Source organism: Salvia hispanica, chromosome 3 (assembly GCF_029641045.1).
Source record: "Salvia hispanica isolate PSC_SH4W2 chromosome 3, Shi_PSC_v1, whole genome shotgun sequence".
Lineage (NCBI taxonomy): Eukaryota > Viridiplantae > Streptophyta > Magnoliopsida > Lamiales > Lamiaceae > Salvia > Salvia hispanica.
Genome location: NC_142694.1, coordinates 4,069,952 through 4,083,671, shown reverse-complemented (window position 1 = coordinate 4,083,671; position 13,720 = coordinate 4,069,952). Strand labels below are relative to the sequence as shown.

The 13,720-nt window shown below is 33.3% G+C and overlaps 1 protein-coding gene and 1 pseudogene across 1 annotated transcript; both read left to right on the top strand.

The window, feature by feature from the left end:
* The first annotated feature begins 2,638 nt into the window (after positions 1-2,638).
* LOC125215500 (protein GLUTAMINE DUMPER 5 pseudogene) lies at positions 2,639-3,375 on the top strand (annotated as a pseudogene).
* A 6,373-nt stretch (positions 3,376-9,748) lies between these two features.
* Positions 9,749-11,117, top strand: LOC125215653 (zinc finger protein CONSTANS-LIKE 3-like). Its single transcript, XM_048117135.2, has 2 exons — positions 9,749-10,561; positions 10,644-11,117. Exons 1-2 carry the CDS (start codon positions 9,881-9,883, stop codon positions 10,938-10,940), a joined length of 978 nt encoding a protein of 325 aa, XP_047973092.1. The 5' UTR covers positions 9,749-9,880; the 3' UTR covers positions 10,941-11,117.
* Positions 11,118-13,720: the final 2,603 nt, after the last annotated feature.

Here is a 13,720-nt window from a genome sequence, read left to right as displayed (position 1 = left end):
GTATGTTGTTGATTTGACAAATGCATGTTTCAAATTGATGGTGTGATTGCGCTATGTGCTAGGTGTGTTGAGAAAAATAAAATTTACTCATGATCGTAGACACGTAGAATTTTTTAAATGACACATCAAATACAATTTCACTAGGCTCTGTGGGTAAATTAAGAAAATGTTAAAGTATTGTTTTTACGGCCAATTTTAAAAATTGCGGGACATACTACAATTTGATCCAAATTAATGGCTTTTATGGCAATTTGCCATTGAAAATTTCTCGGTAAATCACCAAATTATTAATTTGTTCATAATTTTCCACCAAATCAAGATTTTGACAATGAGATGACATAATAACTTACTTTTGTTGAACTATTCAACCAAAACAGTAGCAATATAAATCAAGTGGCCTTATTTTGGACATTACCCTATAGTCTTATGATGTAATTATAGTGGTTTACATAGTGGCAACAAGCAAATACTTATTGGATTCGATTGGGTTGGGTTTCTTCAAACGCAGAAAAGAAAAAAAAAATCATTAAGGAAATGATGATAGAGACAACTAAAAAGGAAAATATAATTGTTGGTAAGGCAAAGTTAATGAAGTAAAGATATTCTATATTAAAAAAAATGCCTTGATTAATGATTTTGGTTATATATATGCTGAGTGGTTTCTCCCTGTAGCTGGGACTGTGCTTCCATTTGTTCTATCTGTGTCAGCACACATTTCAGATAACCTTTCCCTATCACTTTTCATAGTGCTTTCATACGATGAATACATTTATATACTCCTTCTTTTTCCGATCATCATTAGTACTATTTTAATTTTAGTGAATAAAAAAGATTCCATTAATTGCTGTAACATCATCACATATATGTACTCAAGAAATTAATAGTCATAGTGATTATTCTTTTTTTATTTCCATATGTACGACGGGCTTGTTATATATTTAGATAAGTGATTTCGTTATATCTGTCACTATTACTCAGCAGTGACGGAATTTCGGTTCGAGCAACGGAATAAGCTGTTAGGCGAATTTTTGTTAGTGCATTTGTTTCATGCTACGATTTCTAGGTAGATTGGAGATTGGAATCTAGGGAGAATGTTAGTTAATTAAAGTGCCATGATATGAAATGATTCCATGTACTCAAAATTCCATAATTTGATTCTTGGAAAGAGATAAGTTAGTCGTATGAACTTGACAATATAGGTAACTAAATTCTCCCTCGTTTTCTATAAGATATGTATTTACTTTTACTTTATATAAATCTTTATCCATTGAGATTGAGTACAAACTGATAGGAAATAAATTAGTGTAAAGTTCAACTCGATTCTCGATCTTTAATTAAATTAAATATTAGTACATACAAAGAAAGTAAAAATAAGAATCGTAATGGTGGATAATTGCAGAACGATTCTTCTAGAAAATTCTTTAGTTTAAAACAAAAAGAACCTTACTAATTACTCCATAATAGATTAATTAATTAAAATAATTGATATTGGAGTACATATATGAAGTACTACTATACTAATATAAAACAATAGATGAAATATGAAAAATTACAAGTTGTTCGACTTATGTATCAAACTATCAATCATGTGTGTCTCAATCATCATAAGCCACCTTCTGCCCTGTTGCATATTACATACCCTACGCACTCGATTAACTTTCGTTTTAAAGTCCAAAATTTAATAATAATAAATTAATAATAATAGTGCTAGCAGTAAAAGAAGCTAATGAAACTTAATTGATTTAAGTACTTATGAATAATCTATTCAGGGATTTTATTTATGTTTCCTAATTAGTAGTAACATATATATGTACAATCTCCCCATTCACTCTTTTTCTCAATTCTCCTACATTAATAAATTTTAATAAGATTTATTTGCAATATTTTGAAACTATGCATTCAACGGTTATCAGTCAGGTCAGGTAGTGCAATTAAACATTACAAAATAATTTTTCCATGTTTAGACCACCTGCATTAATTAGATATCATATATTGGACTAATTATATTAATATTATGAAATATATAATATTTTTAAATACATAAACGAGAGAGGAGAACGTGTCGAGAATATGAAATTCGATATTTTTTATTGACACATGGAAAAAAATGAATAAAACAATTAAATTGAAGTTTTAATTCACACAAATAAATATTAGTACTCATACTAAAATAAATTACTATTTACTCCTCGGCGAATAGGAGTCCTGTTTTGCCATTTTAGTCCGTCCGTGAATAAGAATCCCGATTCACTTTTACTATAAATGGTAATAGGGTCCCACCTTTCACTAACTCATTTCACTCACATTTCATTTAAAACTAATATATACAAGTGGGACCCCTGTTACACTAATTTTTTCCATTCACTTTTCTTAACATTTTTTAAAATCGTCAATGATTGAGACGGACGGATAGAGTACATGATAGTATTAATAAAACAGTATTCTTTCCAAAAAAAATTCATATGCATAAGGAAATAATTTAATGCATCCATATCACATAGATATGTCCGAGTGGTCACCACATTACAATTTAAAACATCAAATCTCATAATTAAATTCCCCAAATTGCAAAGTGACCTAAGCACACTACACTACACAACACTCCACCCTCGTGTATAAATAGGCACACACCTCTCCCCTTTTCTCAAACACAAAAAAAAAAAACACTCAATTTTCTCTCCTCAAATCACCTCAATTAATATTCCACTTCCAAAACAACCAAAGAGAATGAGAAACAACAACTTATTCCACTCCACAACCAAAATGACCGCCGCCGAGGCCTCCGCCACCGCCGCCGCAAAAACAACCTTCTCCCCGCCGGCCACCTTCCAGCGCTCTCCGTGGCACTCCCCGGTCCCGTACCTCTTCGGGGGCCTGGCCGCGATGCTCGGCCTCATCGCCTTCGCCCTCCTCATCCTCGCCTGCTCCTACTGGAAGCTCTCCACCGCCGAAGAAGCCCGGGACGGAGACGTGGAGAGCGCGAAAGGCGACGCCGCCGCGGCCGAGAAGGCCCTCCCGGTTTTCGAAGAGAAGTTTCTCGTGATCATGGCCGGCGATGCTAAGCCAACTTATCTCGCCACGCCTGTTTGCAGTAGAAATGCTTCATTTGATGATGATCAAAAGGTTGACAACAAAGAAGAAGAAGGAGAAGGAGAAAAAGTGAAGAAAGATGGTGAAAATGCACTAGAAAATGGAGAGTTGAGCCAATCAAATTTGAGTTGATGAAAATTAGTATTACTATTAGGGTTTGTGATCAATTTTGATCTTTTTTTTTAAATTTCTTTTGCTTGTTTTGAGCAAGGCACTTGCTCAATTTTGTGAGCCAAGGAAATGTAAATTTTTTTTCTAATGAGATGAGAACTCAGTTTGGAAACATTGATTATTTATTTTTTAGGATAAGTAAAGAAGTTGCAAGTACATAAGTATAATTGGTGACAAGATGAAATCATTAATGTTGTCTTTGCAAGTGGTGCATAAAAAATGAAGTTGTCATCAAGCACTAAGGTTTGTGCTGGTGAGGAGGATAACACTAAGAAAATGATCAAAGTATATATTCTTAATTAATGGGCTTCCTTTTTCTTAATTAATGGTGCCATTACACATAGAAATGCATATATTAGTAATTAATTTGTGTTTAGATATAATGGAGTTGCCGGATTTGGCTATACCGGCGGCGTGAGTGTGGTCGGAGAAAGGTGGTGGGCCCAAATATACATCAGCATGCATTGGAGTGTTGCTTTATATTATTGTTTGCTTTTGAGCTGGAAATTAATAAAAGGTTCAAATTATGTTTTTTACTTTAGTTGGCTCATTTTTTCACATGTATTTCGAGTTTCAAGATGCTTATTTATCAAAAATCAACACATCTCATAAACCTTTTTTTTCCTTTTCGCTATCTGTGAGGAAATTGATTTGAGCCTTTCTTTTGTATTTGAATTCATAACCTTTAACTACTCAATGACTTAGTTTTGCTAGCACAATTATTATTCCACTAAACCGAAATATCTAAAATGTAGAATGATTACCTCTTTTGAGAAATAATGATATGAAATTAATTTAGATGATTAATTTGGTGAGAGTAGTGTGGGAGACATGAGTGGTTTGTGACGTGATTGGCTTAATTTGTTGGGATGCAAGTATGAAATTGAGGTGGTGCAATGTGATTGGCTTGTATATGATCTACTCTACATAGCTACTAATAGCCATAAGCCGCGGCGATCCGATGTCATATAACTTCATGAAATACTTTTTCACAACGATTCACACAGAATATCAAAATTTCGATGATGTTATAAGGGCTAAAACCGATCCTTACTTTTATGTGTGTTCGTCGGTGTGAACTATGCAACACAAAAATGCATAAATCATGTTTTAAAAAGTTAGATTTGAATCAAATCTATTGAAATCATAGTGAGAAATTGATACTCTAAATTCCTACCTCTAAATTGTCTTTAGTCCAACAGAATGCATCCTTTTTTGCCGAGCTCCTCGTGACTCTCGCTCTACCCTCTAATTTAATGAGATAAGAATGTGATGGATATTTATGCTACTTACTTTATTTGGTGAAATACAGTTTAAAATTCGAATTTTAGTTACAGAAAGATACAAAAACTCATTATATAGTAGTAGGAGTACTACTTTATTTAAAGTGTGACTACACTGTACACGCATAAGTTTTTATATATTACTTCTAAAAAAAATTGTTTCTTGTTTGCCTAAAATTCCTCTTACAAGTAGAGCCTGAATAACATTTAAGCTTGTACTCATATATTTTGTACAAAAATCGTTTCTTATTTTTGTGATGTGTGTTGGCAATGTTGCAGTTAGTGCTTAGTGATAAATGTCTCAGGTTTATGTTCACGATCACACTATCTTTAGAATTACTTTATTTTTCATTTAAAAACGAGATACGGTTTGGTATATATGTACTAAAAAAAGTAAATGAAGTTTGATATATAACGAAAAATAGTGCAACACATGTTTTAATGTAAGATTAGTAAAATAAAAGATAGAGAGAAAAATAATTGATATATTATTAGTGAAAAATGAAATTCATTTTGTACTGAACTAGAAGTAAAAATTCCATGATCCTTCCATACCAAGTTGGCATAGTGACTTGGTATATCTCACCAATAATTTCATGACAAATGGAAATAAAAAAACTCACATGTCACATCAATTAAACACAAATTCAATAAAACTAATTGCACAAAATAGGAGTAAAAATTCCACGATCCTTCCATACCAAGTTGGCATAGTGACTTGGTATATCTCACCAATAATTTCATGACAAATGGAAATAAAAAAACCCACATGCCACATCAATTAAACACAAATTCAATAAAACTAATTGTACAAAATAGACATCCATTAATTATGGAAGGTGGCATTATATTACTACTATTAAATATAGCTTGCATTCATATAATAGGGGTTCAATATACTACTATAATATATATGTATATTGATCTCTTAATATAATAGGAGTAATATTTTACATATAAAAAAGTTATCATATAACTATACTTTTCACATGAAGAAAATAAAATTATTCCTTGATAGTGTACTAATTTGAGATTTTATTGGTGAGACTTTTTTCTTTGTTTATATTTATATATACGAAATGTTTAGACAAAAAAAAATTATGACTATAGCTTATAATTTGTTATCATACTCTTAATATATCTTACTTTTTACATGATAATAACTTAGCAATATACTTCTTAACTTTTTACATGTTAATAAGAAAATATTAAAAACATAATTGATTACTTAGTATTCTAACAAAATATATAAGTCATAGTCATAATTTTTTTTTGTATAAAATTTTTGTATTATGTATAAATAGTATAAAATAAGAATAAATGGTCTCACTAATAAAATCTTAAATACTATCAAAGAGTTGTAATATAGGAGTAATTTTTTTACATGAAAAATAATGTAATATGATTACTTTTTTTAGGTGAAATATTATTACATTAAGAAGTATATAAACGTATTCCATATTTAACAGTAGGGCTGGCAAATCGTGTGTGTCGGGTCGTTATCGTGTCGACACGATAACGACACGAACACGATAACAACAAACACGAACACGGCCCGGTAAGAAACCTCAAACATGAACACGAACACGACCCGCTACCCTCAGACACGAACACGACACGAACCCATTAACGACACGAATCACTTCGGGTCAATACGACACGATAACAACACGTATTGAAAAATGAGATTGTAAGAGTCATTTAATAATTATTGAAAAATGAAAATAATAAGAATTAATAATATTAAAATATTACTCCCTCCGTCCACGATTAATAGTCTCATTTCTAAATGGTGCGGGTTTTAAGAAATGTTAAGAAAAGTGGGTGGAAGAAAGTTAGTGGAATAGGGGTCCCACTTGTATATATTAGTTTTAAATGATATGTGAGAGGAATGAGTTAGTGGAATGTGGGGTCTCTTTATCATTTATGGTAATTATGAACCGGGACTATTATTCGTGGACGGACTAAAATGGAAAAACGGGACTCTTATTCGTGAACGGAGGGAGTATTTGTTAACGGATAACACGAACACGACAGGAACACGCATTGTTAACGGATAACACGAACCCGACACGAACACGACACGAAATTTTCGTGTCCTTAATGGGTTGACCCGATAAGGACACGAACCCAATAAGCTCTGACCCAAACCCATTAATTTCGTACCGGTTCGTGTCGTGTTATCGTGTCGTGTCAAAATTTGTCAGCCCTAGTGTACATATATTGTAGGAGCAGTATATTGCAAGCCTAATATAATGCCACATTCTATAATTAATGGGTGTCTATTTTATGCAATTAGTTTTATTGAATTTGTGTTTAATTGATGTGACATGTGGGTGTTTTTAATTTCCATTTGTCAAGAAATTATTGGTGAGGTACACCAAGTCACTATGCCAACTTAGTATGGAAAGAATATGGAATTTTTACTCGTGAACTAGCGTTTTGAGTAAAAGGTCTAAACTCTTGGAATATGATTTAGAACTTAAATTGTAAAACCAGGATGTACTAAATTAATTGGGCCCTTGGATTTGAAAAGAAAAGTATTAATTGGGCCTAATGTATGGTTACACAGTCCAGTAGAAACTATAAAGGGTTGCTCAGCCCTAAAAAATTGAACAAATCAGAACAGATCAAAATTAAGGCAGTATTACTAATTAGGCTGTCCTTTTTTAGTATCTTATCTTATGCATCCATATAACTACAAATTTAAAAGTTATCCCATTTTATAAACACATAACTCATGTGAACAAAAGCATTATTGACTGACACCTACGCTCTCATTTCATTACTGTAAAAGCAATTCTGAATTTTGTTCAGTGCAATTTCAATCTCGTGAGCAAATTTTGCTCATACAGATTACTCACTCTGGTCCCCACTAATTTTTTCATTTTGTCATTTTCGTCCAATCCGGGGATCAATTTTTTCATTGTCATTTTCGTCCAATCCCTGTTAATTGTCTTATTTCACTTTTATTATGTTTGACAAGTAAGTCTCATATTTCATTAACTTATAAAAGTATAAATTTCATTCCACACTTTTTCCTTTTAATTTTTTTTAACAAAATCAAACAATTTCTTAAAACTTACATCGGTCCAAAATGGACAATTAATGAAGACTGCAAAGAGTAATTTCTCAACTAAATCCTTAAATGGTGATATTACAAAATAAGATCAATGTAATTTCAAGGTTGGAATAAAAAGTGGTTTTGTAATGTAAGAGCACTTTTAACTCTCCCTAGTAAAGGTTCTTTTGGATAATTATAGGATACGACCATCAATTTTTTGATTTATAGCTCCCAAAAAAATTATAAGAAAGATTTGATCAAAAGTCATAGTAAATGTGTATTCAATTATAATCAACTTAATATCGTTAAGTTTCTCTTGACCAAAATCTCAAACCCACCAGAAACAATGTTGAATTATTTGTCGGGTCAGCCACCTAAATCTAATTGTGCAGTGTGAAGCTGCTAATTTTGAATATAGGATGATTTTGAACTTTTAATAAAAAAAGGAAGCATACGTCAAGCTGAGGCTAAAAGGACAAAATGTAATCTTTCAGAACAACTATAAAATAAAATAAATAAATAAATAAATAGTAGTAACAAAGAGAGATACTCATATTCCTATATTATTTCGTTAATTTATTATTCAAGTAAATTTATAAATCAAAATCTATCCTCCAAAAAAAATCCAAAAATTGATAAATTTAAGACAATTAAAACAAAAATCTAGGAGTGAGAGTGAGAGACTGAAATCAAATCTTGAAGTTATTAAACAAAGTAGTAAAAGATTAAGCCAAGCCAAGCAAATTGAAACTAGAGACTACAGACTACAGAGAGACAACTTAGTGATCATAAATTAACTAAATAAAATAATAATAATAATAATAATAATAATAATAAAATAAAAAAAAACTTAGTGATAAGACACTTTTTTTAACAAGTACAAAAATCAAGAGTTTTAACAAGATTTAGCATTGATCATCTAAAATATGACAAATTGGAAGTAGAGCAAGTTTTTCCATTTTAACTTTTAGTTGCAGGAAAGGTGAGGGTGATCAGCATGAAAATGAATGTCAATAATAATGAGTTGCCAAGTTTGTAAAATGGCCCTAACACTCCCACAAAAGCCATCTATCAATTTACACCAATTCAACTAATACTAATTTCTACTTTGCAATATTTTTCATTTTATATAATATGGTCCCCAATTTTTTTCGTGGGTTCCATAATCTCAGTTATAGCTGTCAGTTTCAAGCCCCATCCTGATATAGAGAATAATTGTTCAACTTGCCTTACTCGGCTGGCTCTAGCTGCATCCGGTCCGTGGGTTTGGGCAGATCTGAACCGTATATTGTTAATACTACTACCCTCGTCCAATAATTCACAGTGCATATTACTAGATTTAGTGTAAATTAGTAAATTAAAGAGAAATAATTTGAAGTCTTGAAGAATTATTATTTAAAATAAAATAGGCAGGATAAAGAAAAAAATGATCAATTGTTTTACCAAAAATGAAACGAACTTAATTCGTCCCAACTAAATTGAGTCACAATTCATTTTTGGGAAGTCTCAATAAAATTGAGTCATGTTTAATAAACAAACAAAATATTTAATCACTATTATTTTATTACATCGTCCATTTTCCTCTTTTTTATTTCTCCTCTCTCTTAACTTTACTTTATTTTCATTTAATTCATTCAATACTAGTATTTCTTAATTTCCTTGTCAAAAGTTTTGATCCAATGTAACTAAAACGGAGGAAGTATCTTTTTTTTTTTTTTACCGGCAAAGTAAATGGAACTGTCAAATCATTATCTAGTATCAGCCTAATATTTGAATGCTTCAAATTAGCAATCTGAGACTAAAAAAATTGATATATTTTCATTTTCTTTACTCAAAACTTTTTGCTTCAATCTAAATAATAATCAACTAAAAAAATCAATAAATAATTTATCACAATAATTAGAGAAAAAATGAGTAAATCAAAATGTCTCAAGTTTCAGCTCGCAAAATCCCACACGCATCTGTATGGACCCCACACTACCCCTGTCTAAACAGCAAAATCCCATAATTCCTACAAAATGAATTCAACTTTTTTATCTGGCTAAGAATCACCCATATGTCGTCCCCTCATTGGCTGAATCCTAGATCATCTCTACCCATTCAGCTCCTTTTACAAACACTTCGGAGATCCCACTGTTACACTGCACTCATATAAACTCCATCAAGCTCCCAAAACAGTTTGCAATTCTCTCTTCATCTGCACAGAAAAGAGATAGAGAGAGAGAAGAAACACACACAAACACACACTGAATCAAACTGAGAAGAGAAAAAAATGGGCGCGGAAAGCTGGAGCATAACCGCGAAGCTCTGCGACTCCTGCAAGGCGTCTCCCGCCGCCGTCTTCTGCCGCGCCGACTCGGCCTTCCTCTGCGGCGCGTGCGACGCCAAGATCCACGCCGCCAACAAGCTGGCGTCGCGCCACGGCCGCGTCTGGATCTGCGAGGTCTGCGAGCAGGCGCCGGCCGCCTTCACCTGCAAGGCCGACGCCGCCGCCCTCTGCCCCACCTGCGACCGCGACATCCACTCCGCCAACCCCCTCGCCCGCCGCCACGAGCGCGTCCCCTTCGTCCCCTTCTACGACGCAATCGCAAAGTCCCCTCCCTCCGCAGAGTGCTCCGAGGAGGAGGCCGAGGCCGCCTCCTGGCTCCTACCCGACCCGAATTCCAAAGCCGAGGACCAATCCGGGTCGCCCGAATACATGTCCGCCGAGTACCTCTTCACCGATATCGATCCCTATCTCGATCTCGATCTCAAATCGGGCGATCAGAAGCCGCAATTTCACCAAATCGATGAGCAGAAGCATTACTCCTCCGACGGAGTCGTGCCGGTGCAGAACGAATCGGGTCAATACGTACCGGGCACCGTCGTGGACGGATTCCCCACTTTCGAAATGGATTACGCGGTGCCCAAGCCATTCATGTACAATTTCACCTCGCAATCGATCAGCCAAAGCGTATGCTCCTTTTCCCCTCTTTCGATTTGATAAACCCTAATTCGGTGGATGCACAATTGATTTTTGAAATTGCTAATTACAGGTGTCGTCGTCGTCGATGGAGGTGGGGGTGGTGCCGGATGCGGCGGAGAGCTTGGGGAAGAGCGAGGGCGCGGCGGCGGTGGCGGTGCTGGGAATGGATAGGGAGGCGAGGGTGCTGAGGTACAGAGAGAAGAGGAAGAACAGAAAGTTCGAGAAGACGATTCGATACGCGTCGAGGAAGGCGTACGCGGAGACGAGGCCGAGAATTAAGGGGAGATTTGCGAAGCGGTCTGAGCTGGAGGTGGAGCCGCTCCTCGGCGGCGACGCTGCGGCGTACGGCGTCGTTCCGAGCTTCTAGTGAGATCCAATGATCTTGCCTAGGGTTTAATCGAATTTTGGGCTCTAACATTTGACGATGATGACGAGTAATACGTCGTCGTCGTGGGTAAATATTGTAAGGTTACTTGTTCTCGATTTTGTACTGACGTTTTCCATTTCCTATTTTTGTATAAATATAAATTGTACTTTATTCGCAGATTTAAATGCATTCTTTTTGCATCTATGTCTGCAAAAGCTATACTAAATCTATGGAATAATACAAATAACAATGTAGATATACAGTAACTATTTATAGACTTGCCTTATTGCCAGCAAAATAATTAGTATTACTGTACAATACAACCTAAGAGGAATGATAAATCAAACCCTAGGTTTTAAGATAACTCAATAAAAATCTACATCAAGGCTTAAACTCTTACCAAGTTCAAAAGTTTCTCTTTTTTATTTCTATAATATTGTTGAATTTTTTATACTACTGCTTATATGAATCAATATAAAAATGTTTAATCCTCTGAAAGTTGTGTTTGTCGATTTTCTTTTTATCATTTACCATAATCTTTCTTCTAACATTATATGTATATCATAAGTTAATTTCTAATGTTTCAGTCAATTGTATATTTTGAGTGAATTATGAGTGCATATCAGGGGCGGAGCCAAGATTTTCTTTGAGAAGGGGCAAAAATATACTCAATAGAAAAAATTTATGTATTTAAAAAGGGGCGTTTAGTGTGATTAAGGTATATAATCAAAATTCCATGTAAAAATATATAAGGAAATGAGTGGATGAGGAGGGACAATTGTCCCATGTTCCCATAAGGTGGCTACGCCCCTGGTGCATATATTGGATAATTATCCAACTGCAGATCTATAAATCGTAAAATTCCATCTTTTGGGGACCTCTCATTTCCATATATTTTGCATCTCATAGAATGGATAATGTTTTTTTTCCCTCTTTCGCTTCTTTATTACTCCCTCCGTTCCAAGATAAGTGACTTGTATTTCTTTTTGGAGTGTCCCACTATAAGTGATCTATTTCCATTTTTAGCAAAAAGTCATCTCTCTTACTTTATTCTCCACCTATTTTATTCTCTCTTTTCTCCTCTACTTTTCTCTCTCTCATACTTTATTCTCTTCACTTTAACTTATTTAAATATCATTCCTTAAATTCCGTGCCCAGAAAAAATAGGTCACTTATCTTGAGACGGGGGGTTATGTACGTGTATTCAGTTACTATTTCATTTTATTTATAAGATCTTGTAGCCTTGTAGCGGCCATAGCACATAAAGTCCTTTAATAGTGGAACCCAATATACTCTTAAATTTACAAATAAAATAAAATGAAATGTAGTGTCTGTAGATAACGGTGTCCCACCGCGGATCAAATAACGAAACGTTATTGGTTGGCTGGATTTTCCAATGTCTCCAGAACCACACATAGTTAGATGGGGGCCCACCACCAAATTTAATAATTCATGCAGTACTAATTTTTGTTTCGTCAAGGTCAAATAATTGAAAGATGGTGAAGATTAATCTCGTGGCCTATAGGGTCTAGCTGTCAATTTACTTTATTCATTGACAAAAATGCAATAGCTACTGATTGCGATCGCGAATAAGACTCCATTCTCAAGTTATATTTCAGTACGTTTGAATAATTTATTATTAACTGATTCAAACTCCTTCCGTTCTACAGTTAACAGATACATTTCATTTTGCACACTCATTTTGAAAAAATAATTATAAATAATTAAAGTGGAGAAAAAATAAAATAAGAGAGAATATTATAAATAATACTTTTCTCTACATTATTTTCTCTCTTACTTTACTCTATCTTCACTTTAACTATTTAGAGGGACATCTTTTTTGGTCCACGAACTTTGCCAAAGTATCATTTTAGGTCGGCGAACTTTGAAAATATCATTTGAGGTCCATCAAGTACTATGAGTTAATATCATTTGAAGTACTTTTTTACTATTTTCAAGTTTTTCTGAACGAAATTTCCCTCAATATCTTTAAGAGTATATATTTTTAATAAACTTATCATATATTCATATTTTTTTATAAATATCTTTACTATATATTTTTGATGAATTTTCTAAATATAATTTGACCTTCAATATTATAACTTAATTTTGTGACATGCAAGAAAATATCCTAATTTAATTTTTTATTATTAAAGAAAATTTCTTTATTGAACATTCAATATTAACACTTAATTTTGTGACATGCAAGAAAATATCCTTATTTAATTTTTTATTATTAAAGAAAGTTCTTTATTCAATTTTTAAATTCTTTAATATAAAAAATTGAAGAAGCAATTTTACTTGCATGTCACAAAACTAAGTGATAATATTGAAGGTCAAATTATATTTAGAAAATTCGTTAAAAATATATTGTAAAGATATTTATAAAAAATATGAGTATATGATAAGTTTATTAAGAATATATACCCTTTAAGGTATTGAGGGTATTTTCGTCCAGAAAAAACTTAGAAATAGTAAAAAAGTACTTCAAATGATATTAACCCATAGTTGATGGACCTCAAATGATATTTTCAAAGTTCACAGGACCTAAAATGATACTTTGACAAAGTTCGTGAACCAAAAAAGATGTTCCCTCAACTATTTAATACTCCATCCGTCCACAAACAATAGATCAATTTACATTTTTGGTCGTCCACAAAAAATAGATCACAGTTATTTGTAGAAAATTTTCAACAAATAATATATAATACTACACATCATTCCACTAACACTACTTCTCACTTACTTTATCTCTTTCTCTCTTACTTATTTCCCTTCTC